At 40.9% G+C, this 20527-nt stretch overlaps 1 protein-coding gene across 7 annotated transcripts in view; it reads right to left on the bottom strand.

The window, feature by feature from the left end:
* Positions 1-1500: 1500 nt before the first annotated feature.
* Positions 1501-20527, bottom strand: part of RASSF6 (Ras association domain family member 6) — a 150637-nt gene continuing 131610 nt past the window's right edge. For 3 of the 7 annotated variants that reach the window (XM_064510410.1, XM_064510409.1, XM_026108661.2), the window contains 10 exons: positions 17157-17246; positions 10660-10738; positions 9456-9607; positions 7237-7328; positions 6602-6786; positions 6038-6139; positions 4740-4791; positions 3589-3707; positions 3407-3504; positions 1501-2640 (listed from right to left, as the gene is read on the bottom strand). In XM_064510410.1, coding sequence (XP_064366480.1) covers positions 2565-2640; positions 3407-3504; positions 3589-3707; positions 4740-4791; positions 6038-6139; positions 6602-6786; positions 7237-7328; positions 9456-9607; positions 10660-10738; positions 17157-17227 — 1026 coding nt within the window. In that variant the 5' untranslated portion in view covers positions 17228-17246 and the 3' untranslated portion in view covers positions 1501-2564. Of the gene's footprint in view, positions 2641-3336; positions 3505-3588; positions 3708-4739; positions 4792-6037; positions 6140-6601; positions 6787-7236; positions 7329-9455; positions 9608-10659; positions 10739-16283; positions 16379-17156; positions 17247-17597; positions 17619-20527 lie in introns of those variants that run through there. The other 4 variants (XM_026108663.2, XM_064510411.1, XR_010388864.1 and 1 more) reach the window with 4 other exon arrangements.

The following is a 20527-nucleotide window of genomic DNA, read 5'->3' as shown; positions in this document are numbered from 1 at the left end:
CCAGCATGCCCTATAGATCATCTGTGCTCGACCCCACAGTTCTTTTCCCAGTACCTTGGGCTTGGTCCCAGTTCAGCCAGACAAGTGAACTTAATGGGATTCAAGTGTTTAAAGCCAGATGATTGCAAAAATGCCTCAATTTAGAAACTGTGTACATATATGAAGAACTGGGGAACCGGGTTGAAAACATTTTCCCTCTTTTTCACATGGTCTGTACATTGGACACTTATAATTCAGGCCAATGAATTATTAAAGTTTCTTACTCCAATATTTTCATAGTATACCTTCATACAACTATTTAAGTATTTACTAAATGGAACCCATAACAGAGAAATAGACTAGTCTGCATAAACAACTTGAAATACTTGCATACAGATTATATACAGAGAAAAAGAACACTTAAAAAATATTTTAAAAAGTTATTCAGAAAGTAAGAATAAAAGATCATTCGCATTTTTTATTTATATATTTTAAATATTTTGCCTGTCCTTCACTAGCTTGATGGGATCACAGACTGCTTAATATACTTGTGGTGAAATTGTGCCTCTCCACATGCTCCCATTGAAGGAAAAGGGCAGTTTTGCTCTGGTTCAAACATCAAGCACAGGCACAGAGCTCAGGAGCAGCTGGAGGTCTCTAATGAGTGCAGAGTATCTTTCCTCCCTGATCATCAACTCAAGCTATCTGAATACTGCTTTCCAGTTGAGTTGTGATTTGTTCTGTATAGCAATTTAGACAGACTCGAGACAGAAATCCAGGTAAAGGGTCCTGTTCCTATATTAACTCGAGCACACTTACATAGTGCCTGGGAAGAGCCCGCTAGTGCCTAAGACATATCTGGCTTCAGATGAACCAAAAGCTCAACACATGACTGCTAAAACTGCAAACTTCTGCCTGGTTTTGGGTAAGAGCAATAACTGAACTGTAGACTACTTCAGACTTGCTTAAGATTTGACCTTACTTTACCTTGCAAGTATAACATCTGATGTTTCAAGTAGAGCTTCATATCTCCTGAAACCTGGCAAATAAATATTTGAGCAGTTCCCTTGGGAAACTTCATTGACACTTGCATGCATGCTTTTGTTATTTTAAGGAATTGACATTTGCCCCTCTCAGGCAACTGTTACTAAATACCATGTATCTTGACTGCTGAAAAAAGTTCTCCCCTCTGTCCTCCCCGCCATAAATCATCTTCATGGATAAGACTATAATAGACTGTACATTAAAATAAACCTTTTGCCCTGATTGACACAATAATTTCTATTGGAATATTTGCTTTTCATTTTTGACTTACCATCCAAGTAACAGCCTCTCAAGGGGAGATAAGTTTTTTTTTTTTTCTTATCTCATTTATTCCACATGATTTCTAAGTGAGACTTTCTGCACACTGTGATTCCCTCCCTCATGCCATGTTTATCCTGTGTCTTCTGCATGAGGAAGTGACAGCTGAGGAGCAACACAGGTACCACATAACAAAAACAAACCAATACAGGAGAGCAGTTTGTGCGTGACTTGAATTTTATTTACCTCTCTGCAACTTGAGCTTTTCTGCTTGGCATGACTTGACCAGACGGGACCAAGAAATTGACTCCTGTGCACTGTGCTGGGGCCACAGACTGTCCAAAGACTGCATCTCCGGGATCACAGAGGAAGGATGCCAGCCCAACCCTACATGCCCCATCATTGCTATGACTAAGATTACAATCCTTTAACCTTTCTTACTGAATACTTTTCACTTCAATCTTCTAATATTAAACACACGGAGGAGCAAATAATCACTTACATTTCAACAAGAAAAACCGCTGAGGTGTCATCCAGAAACAGATCAAGCGGACGCAACGATATTTCAAGAGAGCTCCTACTTTGCAGTTTAAGAGGCATGTGAGAGAGAGATTCACTGCTATGTTCAAGAGCTTAGTAGCTATAAAGTGGAAGATTTTCCATTTCTATTATTCAAGTGGAAGCTCAAAGCTTAAGTGAGTTAGGTAACGATCAATCAGTGATCAAAGCAGTGGGATTTCAGGTACCTTGCTTGTGTAGGTGGTTTTTCAAGTTACCTGAAAAGCCTAAGTGCAGCCTTAGGTACATAAATATCCTTTGTCACTTAAATCTACTAAAAAGCTTCCTTCTAATTCAGTTCAAGATTTCTCTAACAGAAGAAAAGTCATGTACTTTCTTTTCATTGGTATGTTTAACACATGGCTAATTGCAACATTTTTCTTTTATGCAACACTTCTGGTAATGGCTTGGAAATAAGTAGGTTTCAAAGCCTTGTGCTTTTCACAGGACTTTTTCCCCTTTTGAGTTTTGAGTTGGACTCAGCATTTGTCATTTGGAGGGCTTCATGCATCTTCTAAGGCGGTTCCCAACTTGTATTCCAGAGCTGTAATGAAGTAGGTTCAGTCTCAGTTGCATAATCAAAAGAAACTTTAGGAATTTAAACGCCCTTGTGCTGTAAGTGTTCTTCAGTTATGGCACGTTGGTAATATTTCCAAGATCAAGACAATATACTGACTGTTTTTTGGCACAGGTACATGGGTAGTATTCACAATAAGCCATTCATATCAAACAGTAGTCTCTGTTTTTTTAACAGTTCGACTATGAAGGTGCTGGCATATCATACTCTTCTCTTTAAGATATCTGAGACAAAGAGAGAGGATGCATTTAGTAACACAAAACCCTGCCAAAATTCTACCCCAATTTTAGCATGCTAGTTGAATAGGTGAAAAATACTTCAATGAAAGTTTTTCTGAGAGAGAATGGCAAGTGTTTCTTTTTTTCCTTACATTCCCTGGCCATTTCTATTCAAAATGATTATCAGATGGTTGTTTAATAACAGATCCTCAGCTGGTGTAGACTCGCATTGCTTTTGACCTCAGGTCTCCTGTATGTTTAGAACGACTGGTGCGTTTCTAAGAGGCCCTCATACCTGTTGTGTATTTCAAGCTACTATCAGAAGGACCAAGCCATTAATTAGAATGGAAGTTTTAAAGGGGTACTAAGGATTTTGTACCTGTCTACATGAAATGCTACGCTACCTAAATACCATCACAACAGGGAAATAGATCACAGCAAATAGAAGCTCAGAAACTAATATAAAGCTGAGAAGACAAATGAAGTAAAATAGAACTGACCCTTGAGCTCCCTTATCTTTGGATTATTTCTGTCAAATCTTTATCTAATGTCATAGATATAGTCTAGCATTTATTCTGAAATCTTTAAGAAGAACAGCTGATCTAGGAATGCAGGATATAAGAAGGATTATAAATCCACAAAGTTTAATGCACCTAGTCACAGTACAGCACAAACTGCCCCCTACTACATAAATGCATTCACCTCTTGAGCCAACCCGTAACTGTAATTCTCTTGAACTGACAGTGACCCCACTAATTTTACTCCTATTTACTTTGCAATTGTCTGTTGAATCTCCTGTTCTTCTTCTTCATTCAGTCTATGCAGAATTGACTCCAAAAAGGGAAGATGAAACTGGATATATTGAGCAACCTATCATGAAGACAAGAAATGCACTTCAGTGAGTAGGCTAACTGGGCAAAATACTGAGAACGATTAGAATGATGATATACGTACATCACTGCTAACCTCCTCTGCGTCCCTGTCCATGAGAAAAAATTGGGCAATCTTCTCTGAAGGCCCCTGTAAGAGTCTGTGCAGTAAGGGAACGTCTCCACCCCTCAGCTGTTTCTTTTCTGGGATGCAAAACAAACGAGATGTTGCACAGGACATAAAACCATGTTTCCAAATACCTCATGCAATCAGTAGTCTTTTTTTAGTGGCAAAGATCCTATCTTTGACTAATACATGATTATTAGAGAGATAACAAGTCTCAAATACATATTTGCAGGAGGATGTGGCACCAAATGCATACCATACACTTTGAAAGAAAGTGGTATACACAGCAACAGACAGGAGCTACAGTTCAGGTGACCAGTATGCATTTAAGAGACTGGTTCCAGGCCAGTCAGCCTGACCATAACTCGCTAAAACAAAATCTACAGCATATTTTTCACAAGTATCCTTTCAACTTCACATTTTGACATTTACCGTAACTCCTCCTCAGTCTTCTCTCTCATTCTTTCAGTTATTATTTTAAAGAATGATAAAATTTCCTTTTTCCTGATGAAACACAGAGTAGAATATGTTGCAGAAGTATACCTTTTCCCATAAAAATCAAGTACTTCTGACTAGACATCTGGGATCCAGGACTACAATCCAAAATTGTGAAGTCCAAGTGAAATATGTTTAGGAAATCCCTTTATCAAGCTAGCATTTCAAAGCCATTCTAGGTATCTCCTAGCACTCTCTAAGAGCCTTAGACCATTACTTTAAATAAAACATGGCACAAAACCATCACTTGGTGCCTGCCATCATTAGATACCATGTGGCTGTACAGAACAAAAGTTAAGTCTGAACAGCATCTCAAAGTCTTTAATTACAGGAAAAACTAAGGCCTACTTGGCTGAGCCAACCGTACCCGCAGAACTCCACAGGAGAAAGCACCCAGGAAATGATTATTCTAGTTTTCCTCTCCATCAGAAGGAATCTCCTGATGCGCACATTTCTCAATGTCTCCACAAAGGTTGAATTCCCACCCTGCACCCAGGACATCAGGGCAAGGACACATGACACTAACTGATCCTGTCACTCCTAGGGGAGCGGTCCCCGCACATGCACAGAGGATAATTAAAGGGGAAGTGATCATACAGCAATGTCCGGCTTACCTCCTGATGCATGGATAATATAAAGTGCAAATTCATGTGGACTGTTTTCTATCTGTTAAATGCAAAAACCAAAGTCAATTCAAATGGATGGATATGCTTCCCTAGCATTTCATTGTCAGCAGATAGTCAACATGATTCTTAGCTCAGAGGTCCAAATTGAAGTCCGAGATTGGGCCTCCCTCTACAGAAGAGTTAACATATTCTGTTTAAATAAGGTGTCCAACTACACTGCCATTTTCATTGTCCCTGTGCTGAACAATGTCATGATTACAAAAGCTACCACTTTATTTCCCAAAACAGCAATAGATCATCTCAGAAAACACCAGATCCTTACAGTCTTGTTTCCTCAAAAAGTCCATAGTAAGTTCTTAGGTGACAATCAGATTTATCAAGAGGCATTAAGACAAAAACCTGGGATCTCTTCCCATCCACTAGCCTGCATGACCACGTTTGGAAAACAGCAGGCATTTTGAACATACTTACTTTTTGATTTATTCTCTACAGCTTTACAATATTCTCAATATCATCATTCATTATGTTACTATTCATAAAAGTTAAGTTCTCCTTTTACTGTTTCACCTCAGACTCTTACTGTCTTGTATAAGGTCATTGTGCAATAGCAACATCTCTAAATAGCTTATTATTTTACTATTATTTTTGCTAATTCTCTGTGTAGCTTAAGTAGAATAAAACATCTGAGATAAACAAAGCACCAAAGTAAATATATTTCTGACCAAATATAACTACGTTAACAGAAAACGGTACCAAATAAACTCCAGAAGAAAAGGAATTCCAGACATTACGGCACTCATCTTGAGTGTTATTTTTAACTAACTTTCTGGAGCTTCCTATGTGCCCAGATGTACTCTAATTCATTAACACTTGGACTAAATTAAATTAGAATTCCTTTTGTTTTTAGCAAAACACTATTACCAGTGCCTGTCACTAGCGGGAAGCACGGCCATGTGCATTAAACAAATGTCATCTCTCTGCTGGGAAAGGCTAAATATGTAGCAGTGTTTTCCCCTCCTGTGAATTAATTATAGAGTCTGTTCTCTGAAAACTGTATACTTCATATACATTCTCTAGAGTCAAATAGCCTTGAACCATTTGTAAAATAAAACCTATCCTCCTCCTTAGAAATGGCCCAGGTGGTTTTTTTTTTTCTATGATGTGTTCTGTGCACTATCCTTCCAGTTATTTCCATTTTTTTTGCAGCAGACGGCACTGGTGTTACATTCTAGAGTTAACTTTTCTAGAAAGCAGCCATACTTGCCTTTGCAGACACAGAAACTTACCTTAAACTTTCGAAGCAATTGCTCTATTACTTCTCTTGTTCTCATACGGCTGTTTATTCTTATTTTGGTTTCTGATCCAAAAGCTGGAGTGAAAACCGATGTCTAGAAAATAAGACAAGCAGCAAAATGGCATGAATATGAGAACTCCTGTATTCAATGGCTGCGACCTAAAGCATCTAAAACACGGCAAAGCTCTGGGATAAAGAAAGCAGCCAGGTATGCTGCCGCTGCTGCCATAAAGAGAGGGGCAAGCGGTGTATTCAGGAGAAGGGAACGGACTCCTCCCGCGGCATGCAGGACCACCACAGGCACCACTGCCACACAGCGGCCATGCACACCTACAACCTGCCTCCCTGAATGGATCCAAAGCAGCTGCGAGCCGGACCCTGGAGGCAGAGCCCGAGGCTCAGTGACACAGGCCAGGCCAGGCCACGCAGAGGGGATGGCTCCACTCTGGCTACGAGGAATCCAGGGGAGGTCCAAAAGCTCTCTGGAGATATCCATCCGCCCCGGTACCCAACTTCAGGTGAAGGAACACAAGCATAAACAGGCAAGTTTTCACACCTCGTAGTTGTAGAAATGGCCATTAATAGAAAACCTGTGAGTTTCCACTTCTGTTCTTGCTATCATGGGGAACTTGGTCCTCTTCCTCACCGCTGCAGCATCGCTTAGGGTTCTGGGCAGGGTAGCAGAGTCATGTTCCTGCTCGCTCTTGGACTTCAGAGTGTTGCTTTCATAACATGAATAACCTGGACAAAAATGAAACTGCATCAGCATATTGTACAGCTGCTCTACCCTCCTTGCCAATACTATCACAGGATGAAGGTTCTCAGTCAAAAGCTTTTTTGGGGGCAGGAAGGAGAGAGGAGAAAGGGAAGGACATGCACATCAGAGCCAGAGCTGCAGCAGCCTCAGGCAACAATTCACTATTTTGTACACTTTGTGGGAATAATATCTTCAGTGAAAAGAACCCATTAGCATGGGCCATTTGGAAAATTACCTGTACAGTACTGTTTTCACTAACCAGTTACACATCAGTATTTCTGTTTCAATATTTCACTAGCATGTAATAGATGTTAAATACAGGAGAAGGAAGATACCCCTTTACCTATGGGGAAGGCTTACTAGGTTAAATTATTTTTGCACAGTCGTAGAACAAAGAGCTTTCCAGTGAATGTAAGAAGAACACCAATACTTACTTTTCTCCAGGTTTGACTTTTCTTCTGCAGATTTCAATGTCTCCCCACTAATATGATGTAGATTATCAAATTCTCCCCAGCGTGTCATTCCCCTGAAACACCAAACATAGTTGATTGTTCTTCATTAGCTCCGTGAATTCAATTTATTCTGTAGCCAGGCATCATATAATACATTCCTATCCCTGTTCAAAACTTTATAGAGCATGATTACAGACTTCTATGTGGTATATGAAGCCAGTAATTCTAGTTCATGCCACAGTAGAACTACAGTAAGTGAAATGTGATATGACTGGAGATCCCAAAGGCAGCACATAATCTTAGTTAGGGCTTGTTGAATGCTGAAGCAAGATGCCTCTTAAATTATTTGCAGCAATTCTTTATCTGTTCTATAGCCAAGTCCTAGAATGGTCACTGGTAAGATACCGTACAGACAGACAGGGCAAGCAAGCAAGCAAGCAAGCAAACAAAAAAAAACTTTGTGGTCTAAATATTCACAGGAAACATGTTATACATGAAATAATAAATTACTGTACTAGCCCCTAGTGCCATCCAAACCAATTCTGTAGGAGAACAAGAATTCAATCCAGCTCTCTCAGTTCTGAGATAAACACCTTGGTTTTAAAATCCAGCTTTATCCCATTATTTCCATAATTGATTGAATACATTCTCTAGCAAAAATTCTCTGGCCAGTTACTGTTCGGACCAAGAGCAGTAGATAAACCAATTTATAGAAAAATGTATTTTTAAATTCTCTATATATTTAAAATAACTTTCAACCAACTCCAGTGAAAATGCCAAATGACTATCTCAGTTTTCTCCATGCATTTAAAACATTCATTCAAGATCAAACAGTCAAGCTGTCCTGCATACCTTAAAGGCATGTCCAGGCAGTTTCACATTTCTGTGATCACGAATTAATATTTACTTTAAGATTCAAATCTGTTACCGGTAGTGTATTTTTCAAGAAATAAAAGGCAGAGCAAAACTTTAACTGCCAGAATGGACTATACCCTACAGGCCACATGCACACAGTATCAGCAAGACCTATTCAGGGTAAACAAAGCAAACAAGATTTGCCTCAGACTCGAGTTCTCTGCTGATTACTCCTGTTAGGTTACCCATTAATTTCAATATCAAGAGATAAGAAGATTGTCCATAACTTTGCTGGAGCTGCACATGCACAATGAGCATAGAATTTAATCCATAATTCGCTCATATACTACATGCAATGCAAGACAATGGATAATGAAGATAAAGAGCTCTTAAATGTGTAATTTATTTATCAGGAAATCATTCAAGGTAAATACTGGCTCAGTTTCCATATTACAGACTACTCTGCTTCACCTCGTCGGATATAATCCAAAATTCACCAGCCAAGACCTGAAAAATAACATTAGAAATAGAAAAGAAAATATTCTAAGCACCTCAACAAGGTTTTAAATATCTGGCAAATCTAGCAGGATCCAGATCAATGCAATGCACTTAGATATACAATCTCATAGGCAATAGCCTGAAGGAGCAGCTGATCTGTGTGCATTTATAATGCTTTATAACATCCGATTTAGCATGGACAAAGCTAGTTTTCATTCCCCAATTAAAACTTCGCCCTGCCAAGCAATGGTGTTACACTTAGAATATCTGAGAAAATAACCTGGAATAGGGAATCACTTAGCACTACATTACCAGCTTTTTGCTTCCTGCTGTACAATGCCTACTAGCACAGGGTCTTTCAGAGCTAGCACAGGTAGGTCCAATTGTGGCAGGCGGCATGCTGAGCACATGTGAGCCTGGGGAAAGATGCAGATGTGGGAGCTTCACTTCTCCTAGGACTTCCTGGGGGAAGGGCTAAACATTTGCTGCCCTTGAAGTGGGAGAGGCCAAAGTGCCATTCCTGAAGCACAGTAAGATGGATCCTTCTGAATTACTCACTAATTATTTGGAAACAGTCAATATAGAAAAGAGGAGGCTCTGCCTTCACCTTCTTAACCATTTTTAAGCTAAAAGGTAGACCTATTACAAAGATGTATCCTTTCTGCACAGCAGAAGCCATCAAAAGGCTAGAGCAGCCCCTGTTATACGTGGCACTGAGTCGTACTGTGCAAGCGACTGCCACAGCCTTTGGAAAATCTGGGATGCAAGCACCATACCCAATGCAGCCACTCATGCGAGCTGTCTTGAACTATCAGCCTGCCTTCTCCTTACAGAAGGGAAAACATTACCTTTTACTGGCAAACAAACCCACATTCTCTGTTGATTTAAGGGTAACAAAAGAAGGTATCTGTTTCTCATCCTGAATTTTTAATCGGATAGGGTGTCGGATTCCCCAAAATATTGACAAGATTCCTTCAATAAATGGTTTGCTGCCTTCTGGCTGAAAAACAAAAAAAGCAAAGAAAAGGGAGGGATGATTAGTACTCACTGACTGTAATAACAAAGGCTATGAGTCCAAGTGTAACCTGTAGCCATCCCCCTTTTGGATGCAACTATAACTGCTGGCTACAACTATAAAATTAAGGTGCTAAGGAAACGGTAAAGGGGAAAAACAACTGCAGGTTAAAGAGGATTATGAAATTAATAAAATTGTCCTTGCTCACGCGGGGCACTGCATCACCCCAAAAAGACCTTATCAGTACCCGTTCTTGCTGCGATACAACTCTCTGTCACTGCAGAGCGAGTCAGGACAGAGAACTGAGGACTCTCCGTTTTCATACTGTTTTTCCGCAGGATTGCTGCGAGTGCTCCTTTGGTTCCTGATAACAGCTGAAGAATAGAAACCTAACCTGTGAAAGGGTCTGGACCTTGAAACCAAGGAGTCTGTGTTAGTAGAGACAAGATACATGCATTCATCAGTCCTTCAGCTTCACAGTACAGCATAGGCCCTCCCAGCCTCCGCTGAGGGGAGATACCTGGGGCTATTGTAGTATGTGTTTTGACTGTATTGGAGGTCCACATTTGAGGGGAGACTGGTAGTCTACAAACTGACCCGCACGGCAGTGGTCCTGCCATTACACTCTGTTCGTTCAAGCTGAGGGGGCAGGCTGGGAGTTGCGTGCTGCAGGAAGATGTGCAGTTATACTCCTTCTGAACTCAGGCTTGAGAGGCAGGCCCAAAGAATGATTTTCTGTCATACACTAAAGAGCGGGATGGCAGGGAGATCACACTGTTATACATTGGACACCCCTGCTAGTCTAAGCATACCTGTTTCTGCTCTCTTCTTGTCATGAAATTTGGCTTTAGCACGTGCTTTTGTGTATTGTGAGGTCTATACTTTTATTAAAATGACATCTATTACACTGATGTGCAACAAGTGTATTCTAGACCATTTGTAGTCCAGCTGCATTCAACATCAGCACCCATTAGAGCTTTCCCTACAATAACATTATTATTTTTGAATGAAACATTGTTCTTCCGTGCATTCCTTACCTGATTATATGACAGCTGCAGGTTTTCTTGATCAGAATAATAAGAGTTATATGTCCTCAGCAGAGAACTGAGCTGCTCTCTGGAAGAAAAGATCACAATGAAAGAATCATTTTTATCTATCTATTCCTATCACTGCAAAATCCAGGTGCTAGGGGACAGAGTAACACCTTGTATCTGTTTGTTACCCACACTGAACCTTTATGTGGGTTTGTTAGTGATTAATACAATATCCTCCAGGAGTAAAATTTTGTCTGGAATACTGGGTTGCTTATTAGTTGCTTCTTTAAGGACCTGATAAAGAGAGGAAATGAGTTAGTCGCATTCTAACATGACGTTAATAACACTGCCATAGAATAACTCGTACTTTGGACTTCCGTAACAGTCATGAGCGCAGAAACAAACAGGAGAAACACTCCCATACAGAAATGCTGTAAATGACTTCGTTAGGTTACAAAATCCTTCCCCCTCTGATTGTTTTCATTGAATTTTTCTGGCTAAATATTCTTTTTACAAAAATATCTGTGTTATGCCTAGGGAAAATATTTTAGTTGCCTTCTGCTTGCAGCATAACAGCTTTGCATTTAGTCTTTGCTCAGAGGAGCGGGGATAGAGATGAAGAGAACACCTGCTAATAGACTTTTGGCAAGGGTTATAAACATGCCCGTCATCTCGGATTTCAAACAGAAGGCCACTCTGCAATAAAATGAAATTAAAAAAAAGAGCACAACATTCTGCTGTGAAAACACTGCATAGAGACAAGGAGGTAATCTGAGGGCTAGGGGTCCTGATAAAGCTTAATATTTGAGAACACACTTCAAAGACAACCATGCCCATCTCTATCCTTGCTTGGTAAATTCACAACACTGCAGACCAGTCTGAGGAAAGGAGAAGGTTTCAGAAAACTTTTCAAACTTTATGACTTTTCAAAATAACCAAATTAGAGCTACTATATGTCCAAGTTTCCAGGTCATAGCCTTCTCTTCCCTTTGGAAATTTTGTCTTGAGAGAAGCGCTGTGGCTACTTGATTTTAAGCATGGGATTTCTAGACCTCCCGGAAAACTTCAGCAGTCAACTTGGACCGATAGCTGTGACTGCGCTACTCAATATCCAGAGACTGTCAGCAGTCAGTGGGCACACACTGCACACCCATGACATTCCCGGTGGGTCAAAGTCACAGTGCATGGGCAGCCCCAGTCCAACCCACAGCATGCGCAAACCCTGCACCCACCTGTGCTCGCTCGGCACCTGCAGACCATTAGGACAGCTTTGGTGCAGCAACCAGCTCACACTGCTGACAGTGCCCGTACGGGCCTTGTCATTGAGGAAGCAGCAATAAAAGACACATGGGATAATCAACTGCACAGACACAGGACAGCCAACTATTGCTCAGGCAGCAGCCTGAAGGTGCAGAAGAGCACCTTCTGGTTACTGCTAAGCACCAGCTGATCACAACTCAGCAATGCCATGCTGTTGCACAAAAAGTAACCACCACACAAAGATGTATATGCAGGAACACAGTCTTCAGAGCAAGTCTAGTTGAATTATACCCGTAGGGCTTCGGTGAAAGGACTCTGCTTTTGAGTGCTACTGTTCAAGAAAGCTACGCAACAATTTCAACCAAGTCCAAAGGAGAGCAAGGGAAATGTCAAGTGGTGTAAGCTACAAGGGGGGGGGAGGGGGGGAAGAGTTTGTTCCAGAGAGGACTGAACACAGACAGAATTGTACGCAGTATGTGTTTCAGAACCATCAAGGTGAAAATACTCTTCCTCACACCAATTATTTCACAAGGAAGATCTAGACTACAATTCAAGAAGGGTATTTCCAACAGCAGGGGTAATAAAGCTTGGGAAAAGACTGCCTGGAGAGATAAGGATTCTTCCTCACAATCTTTAACAACTAAATGAGACAACTCAGGCTGACAAGGTTTAACGTAGTAGTCTTGTAGTGGAGGGCAAAGAATATGACAAGTCTGTTTCCAAATATTGTCTATAATTTCCATATTTTTGTCTAATGTGATATATTAGAGCAGGCTAACTGTAGGCAAAACAAACAGCATCTGCAAATTCATCTAGTGGTAAGTTCCATAGAAACTTGCTGAAATTATTCAGTATGTGCCTACTATCAGAACTGATATTACAACTCCTACACCAATTTTGAATTAACGTGGAAAAAAACTACAACAGACTTATAGCAGTGTCATTAAAAAAACAAGCCATATGTTGGAATGATGCACCACAGAAGGTACATTTTAAATATTTCAATAATAACAGAATTCACCTAGAATCTTAAACAAAATAACATATACAGGAAGATATTGACAAAGGTAATATGCAAAGTATTACACACTCGCTCCTGAGAAACACAGAGAGACTTCACAAAACAGCCTTAGTAAACACTGCCACGAATGCTTTCAGCAGAGTCTTTAACAGTTGTTTCCTTCCAGCAGTCAAACTACACCACAGTCCCAGAATGCGCATGAAGCCAGTATTAACAGCTACAGTGGCAAGCTTATCAGAGATGGCAAGTCCAACAGAAATATCCCCCCTAGGACCAGGATCAACTTGTCAGGCATTGCAAACCAATCAGGAAGGATATTTTCATGCATTAAATGAGTATCATTAAATCACATCTCTGATCAGACTGTGACTCAGTTGACCTAAACTAACTGTTAAACAATTGCACTGTTGATTGTTAACTGTATAAATAAGAAAAAAAAGTGTTCAGAGGATCTCACTTAAGACAAATTCCATGAAATCAACACAGGTAGCGGAGATGGAAACACTTGGGCTGACTGGTTGCTACGTATGATTTTAAGTGTATTAATCTGACAACAAAAGCATCTTCTCCCCTGACTCTATCATACCATCTTACTATTACCACATATACCCTCTTCCGTGACTTAAGAGGCATGCAGTCACCTTCCACCTTCAGCCTCTGTTGTCTACACTGTCTTTGAGATCTCATTTCAAAGCAGGTGCCTTCCACTCTGTCATGTTTCTCATTCACCTCTCATCCATTTCCACGTACTCAAAGCATCTGGACAGCAGACTGTCTGGATGACACTAAGCAGAACTATACCATAGTGCGTTTTTCTGCGTGGGACACAGACCTGAAGTACCTGCTCCTTTTTTGGGGGCGGAGGGAGGGGAGCAGGAGGCTCACACAGACCACTGGCACCACGCAGAGGCAGAGCACTAGAGGCCGAACTGATGCCCCCTGGAGCTGAGCTGCTGCCCGAGAGCCCAGCACTTCAGCTGGTCAGCACGAACGTCACCTTCCCCCAGGCTCGACCCTGCGATGCACTGAAGTGGGAAATGGGGGAGCGAGGAGGCTCGGTAAATTGGGGGGAGGAGGGTGGGGGCACGCAGGTTGTACAAGTGATGAAAGGCTTTCCCTGGCACAGCGTATCCCTCACTTATTCCACTTAATAGATTAAACTTAGCAGTGCCATGTTGCTCAGTGCTCCCCCACCTCGTGACAGGGAGGGAGAAGGGAGAAGAGATACATGGCTTTTATTCAGCTGGTAGGATTAGGGCAAGATCTTTTACCCACTGAACCCCATAAAATTAACTGCATTCCCTTCAAAGCACTCTGGATTTAAACTATTGACTTTGACAACCCATTATACCTCCTGAAATGAATTCCCCAGTGGCTTTATCAACAGAGAGTTGGGTTACAAAGCAGCATTTTCAACTTGGACTTCAAGCCACTTGCATTTTAAACCCCAAGCCACTTGCATTTTAAACCCTATTACTACAGCTGGTGAAAACCTTCGTTTCCACCATACTGGAATGGCTTGTTACTGGTCCTTCACGTTTAGTGAGCTATGAAGCTACAAGGGACTGTGTTTAGGTTATCCTACCAAAAGGCAACGTTACCATGGGATCCTACCATGGGATTAGGTGTCAATCAGGTACAAGCAAAATTTTCATCACACTGGCTACAGGTAAGCCAAATTAAGCATGTCTGAGCGTCACACAGAGGCACAATCCAGATACAACTGCAGATTTAGGTGCAAGTATGAGATGCATGTTCTTGTTGGAAATATGTAATGACAGACCTTCTGACCCTGCATGTGCAATGCATGAAACATAAGTCTGCTTATACTTGGCAACCTAGTATCTTAGGCAATCATGTCACTGACAGCTGTTAGTTTGCAAGCATTTTCCAGGTGGGAAGTTAGGCGGTCAGTTGCTTGAATGTAGATTAGGAAGTACCTAAGGACTGGGTCTGACAACAAGGCCCATCTATTACTCCTTGCCCATTTTGGCTGCAAGGCCAATTTTTTAAAAAAAAGAAAATCACAGGCTAAAAGCACTAAGTGCTGTGGCAAAGGTTATCTCTGAGACAGATTCCATTTAACCTTCTTTCAACAGGGCAAGCCCTGAATATTTTTTTTAGTTTCTTGCTTTGCCCAGAAAAACTTCCCATTAACTTCCACTGAAGTTTGCATAAACAAATCCTTCAGGTTTCAGTCTTGCGTTAGTGCAGTGGACGGTGACAATCCATGCAAGCCATTAGAAAAGCCCTGAGGGAGAAGTTTAACAGTTTAACGCTTACTGACTTGTTTGTCCTTGTGCAGTAGAGAGACCTTAGAAAAGTAAATCACTGTCTTTACTTTTTTTGCCCCAGGAAGGAGTAATGCATGCACCAGCTTACTAGTTCCAGAATGACACTTAGTGTAACACACCTTCACACTCCAAAGGCCCATAGATTGCCCTAACGAAGAGGCACACGTTCACCTCCTCAGAGTTACACTGTCAGGAAATCAGCATCCCAGTTGCATTGCAATACTGTTCCTCATCGCATGCCTCTGGGACAATAGCCAATTGCAGATACTACAGAAAGCCAAAGCTAATTAACTCAAAGAACTAGTTAGCGGCAAACCTGAAAAAGTCAACATTTACTGCAACTCCACCAGTTTCTTCAGCAATGAAGGCAGGATACAAGAGAGTGGTAAGGTCAAGCACTCTGGTGGTCAACACAACTGAGCCCTGAATACATTCAGCAGAAGCTCTAATCCAGGGGAATCCACCTGTGTTTCTCTCAGCTGAGCACTATGCATTTATCCATGGATATTATCATCAGTTATGCTTAAAGACACAATATTTAGACCAGCTAGATAATTGCACATGCTTTGTTCTCCCTTTTGATCCAGCCATCGTGCAACTGCCAAACAGCAGGCTTGCCGCATCAGCATGATTTGCATAATACAACTGAAAGAGGAATTGCATAATAACAGCAGACTCAAGTCACCGAAATGGTAAGATAGTCTGAAAATAGCATTAGAAGCAAGTTTGAGTGCACATTCGGTATGTTAGCAAATACCAAAATGCTTATCTGCTTTTTCTCAGGGCAAGAAAACTTGAACAGCACTTAGAACCACGAACATAACACAAAAGCATCTCTACCGTGCTCCAGATTTCAGCCAGTTACACTTGCAAACACATAGGGACAAAACACTAAAGAGGTTTATCTGGTGCACTGACAAGTGCTTTTGTATGCTAAGTATATAAAAGCTTACACTGGTTACCTCTGACACAAAAGCACTACATCCCAAAGCAGAATCATTCTAAAGGGAATGACTATCTAGCAGGAGGGGAGGGATGCATTTATTACTTACCTACATGCTCTGGGGCAAAGCTCTGATGCCATCCCTTAAAAAGGGAGAAATCAATGGCACTGCTCATACAGCATGTAAGGGTATCAGGATTCAAATATAAGTACCTATGACAGTATGAGGAAAAACCTGTCACAGTCCCCATCCTTGGGTGCATTTACAGTTGGCTGCTTCTGCATTCCCACAGGACAATCGGGAGGGAGGGAAATAAGACAAGATAACAGCCCTCTCTTCCAGGTCCCATGCTCTGACCAATGCAGGGAAAAAGTTGGGCCATAGAAAGGTGATGGAACTATGCACAAGGAGGCTGAGGAATTTTTCCTAATGCTGCGTAAATCCTAACAGCAGGACTTCCCTGTTGAAAAGCATCCCATGGAATACAGTTCTAGTGCAATTCCAAAGCTGGTATAAATAGGTTAAAGAATGACTTTCACTGACCACAGAACAGAGCTGGCAATCTGATAGGTCTTTCTGTAGAGAAACATTGCCACCTGGGGCTAGATACTGGACTCCATAGGTCAGACAGGTACAAGTGAAGTTAAGCTTTGGAATTCATGCTCAAATGCAACAGATTTTGAGGACAGGAAGGTCTTCTTCCTTAATTTGAAGTTTAATTTCAGTATCCTCTGAAAGCACTGTTCTACACTTTTCTACCTAATGAACAAAACCTGCTGTTCAAAAGGTTTAGGCTCAGTTCTCTGAAAACCATATGAAGGGCCGCTTTGTTTTGCGGACACCTTGCAGAAAGTGAACTGTAGTTGCTGCTGCTGCTGCTACAGGCTCAGCTCGCTGTAGGATCCACTGCTAATCTAATGAGTAAGTATGGAGTAACTGGAATTGGACAAAGTAATTAAGTGTCTCTATGTAATCATTTACCTGCTTATAGACTTCTCCTCACTGATGGAAACAGAAGGTAGATGCTGTGCTTTCATAGTCACTTTCTTCATTTATTCAGAAGAGATGAAACTAAACAAAACAAAATAAAATTGTATTCACTCAAGCCACTAAAAAAGACTAAACAGTAAACTCAGTAATGAAATCTTAGTTTCTAAGTAAAGCAGGCTCGATCTCACAAGCTAAGCACTTCCAACTACACCGTATGCGGGCTATTGTGTATTTAGCTTTCTTAATACCCAAATCTTCCTCACTCCTACTACAAAAACCATAATCCATTCCCACCAAGCATATCACAGTACTTTAAATCCCAAGTATTACAGTTTCAAACTACAGAACTTCTCCCAAGAGTTTTGGGATTACTCTAGTACTCTATGATTATACTTCACTCCTCTCAGTTCACTGAGACTACAGCCCACTTACTGGTGAAGATTCACTTGTTAACTATAGATTGAGAGCTGCCCAGGGTCACACACACACACACACACACACACACACACACACACACACACACACACACACACACAAAAGTGACTCAGCAAACCACAGCTTTGTAAGACTAGACCAGGAGAACATTGATCACTGGTGGAATCCTGCAGCACACAGAGAAAGAAGCAGAGATATTAAAGAGAGAACAAGGCTATAATTAAAAAAATGTAGCAATATAATTTACAGATTTCTGTCTCATGATTTCAGCAAAACCGTGTAGGCAAAAAGCCAGACCAATGAGACTCCAACAATGCATTCTCCAATAAGCTTAATTACAGAGTCCTGGCTGCTTTCATTCACCCTAAGGTGTTAGAAGAAAAGGCAGACTGATGAAAGCAACTGACGAGAATCAAGATTGACGAACGGTACTTCACTGCCAAAACTTAATCTCCGCTCAAGAAGTGGCATCACACAGATAGGGAAAAGCTTATCACATGGAAAGCAGTAAAATCTCTAAGTATTGCATTCTAAGTTGATTGCTCCACTTCATTCATCTCTTACTCAGGCTCTATGATAGACAAATTTCCCTAACGCAGAACTTGATGCCCATTTTCACTTGTGCCAGGATAAAACTGGAACAATTTCATTGAAGTTCACAGAATCATTCTGGGGGAAAAAAAAAAAAATCTATCTTTATAAGAAAGCCAAGCTGTAGCTCTCCTGACCTGAGTTTTGATTTCAGACTGCATGGGACAGAGCCTAGTCAAAGAGAAGTCTAAAAATCAGTTTATTGCCTACAGTACTAATGACAAGTGTTCAGAAAATCAGTCTAGAAAGGAAAGGAAATTAAAGCTTGGAAATATCATGGCTAGCCAGAGAATGACTGCCTAGCCTCTGCAGAAGTTATCCGATTTCACTGAACCTCCTTTCTAGAAGCAGTTACACAAAGTTTCTATAGTCATAAATGTATGATTTTTAAAAAAATACATGTAGGCAAACAAGAAGTTGTGCATTCAAATACAATGTATTAAACCTATGAAATATGTAGGAGAGAGTTGTGCTAAGCTACCTTACAACCTCTAAAACGAAAGTTCACAATGAGACTGGGGTGAGAAGCAGCAGTTTCTACCAATGCATAGTAGTGGAAGCGATCCCATCCAATTACTGTGCTTTGCGTGTCAGCCAGAAGAAGGGGAAATATCCCTGAAAATTAGATACAGCCAGTGACTTCTGTACAGAAGCTTGTATATAAGGAAGAGATGGCAGCACTCCAATATAGTAGTGTTTCTTAGCATCTCGCACCAGTTCAACAACCATTGGCCATATTCCAAGGTCAGCTTTTATGTCATTTAATAACACCTTGAACTGAATAAACTGCCTATGCCAATCTACTTTCAGAATAGTTTTGAGAGGTTCAGAGAAGCATATGTACACTGGCATCAGAATAGCTGGATATAGACTTAAGCTAATCCCTTCAATCTGTCAGGAAAAAGCTTGTTTAATAAGAGTAGATAGCCAGGTTGCCATTATTAAACCTAGAACAGCTACTCTCACAAACCCTGTAAATGCTTCGCTGCTCATAGCTGCATATTTTTAGATATAATTTGACCTTAACTTGGTTCATATGAAGGAAAAAGCTGATCTCCACAGATTGAGAGAAATGATCTTTACGCTTAGCTGACTTAGAAGTGGCATGTTGGTTAGGCTAACCTCATGGCCTGAGAATTAACTATGAATAAACTTAAGGCTTGGAGGAAGGCTGACTGCAGCCTAAGATACATCTAGAAGAAAAGAGCAGCAGCAGAAGCAAAATACAGGAACAGACAAGGAGCAGGGCAGATGCAAAAGGAGAAAACTCCAGATGAAGATAGGAATGGCAGGAAGAGTCTAAGAAAACGAAGGAGGCTGGGGGCAGGGGAGGAGACCATCTACCCACTCCTAAAGCTGGGAGATCAACAGCCCCGTCAGGGTACAAGACAGAAAACTAACAAAGGTAGGGAATTTTCCATCTATGTAAGACCTACATTTTACCCGAAATCCTTATTTCCATGAAAAACTCAAAATGTTAGTGGATAGGGATATGAGAGAACTTGTTTAATTTTATTAAATACACTGATACTTGCTTAAAGGAACAGAACTATGAAGGAACGACAAAAGGAAGCATAAGAGCTAACAGCTAGGCAGACTTTACAGAACGATAAAAGGAGGCGACTGTAGAGGGAGGCTGGTAGGAGAAGGACCGCTGACATGACAAAGGTAAGCCAAGCAGGAGCAGCAAGGCAGTGTTTTTATATATATGTAGTAGTCAGATTACTTTTTGGCAAGTCCATACTTAAAGGTTGGGACTGCAGAGTGAGCAAAGTGCTGCAGAGCTCCTACCAGCGTGAAGGAAAACTAAAAGCCCGAAAAGCCCCGCTGATCTCTGTGTATTGTTACTCAGTGCTTTTAGAAGCTGTTCCAGAAATACAAGACATTAGGACAGTGCAAGTGTTCTCAATTTACCATGTACGAACCACACGGCTCAACTCTCCCTATTAACTTAGCAATCAACAAAACAGATATCTAACACTCTGGACGGCACAAAGAGCTCTGCCCTGTAGCCACCACAGCACATAAGTATGCAGGTCACTTCCTAAGACTCACAGCTGTCTGTTTTTTTGTGATTTGTTAGTCCATTACATCTTTCTATAAAAATGAGTTTAGGATTAAATTCATATATTGCATAAGAAATTCAATTTCAGCAAAATAAGGTGTTGAGCTATATTTCTGAGGCTTTATTTATTTATATATATTTTTTGCAATTAGGTATCCTCACCACCAAAGCAAAGGTCACATTCAAACGGAAATTACTTATTCCCAACACTTGAGTGTTTCCCCACTGAAAACATATACATTTTGTAGTTTTGAAGACTTCTTCATATTTC

This window comes from Dromaius novaehollandiae, chromosome 4, assembly GCF_036370855.1.
Source record: "Dromaius novaehollandiae isolate bDroNov1 chromosome 4, bDroNov1.hap1, whole genome shotgun sequence".
NCBI lineage: Eukaryota > Metazoa > Chordata > Aves > Casuariiformes > Dromaiidae > Dromaius > Dromaius novaehollandiae.
The sequence above is the reverse complement of the archived record's forward strand: the minus strand, read 5'-3'. Positions and strand labels throughout refer to the sequence as shown.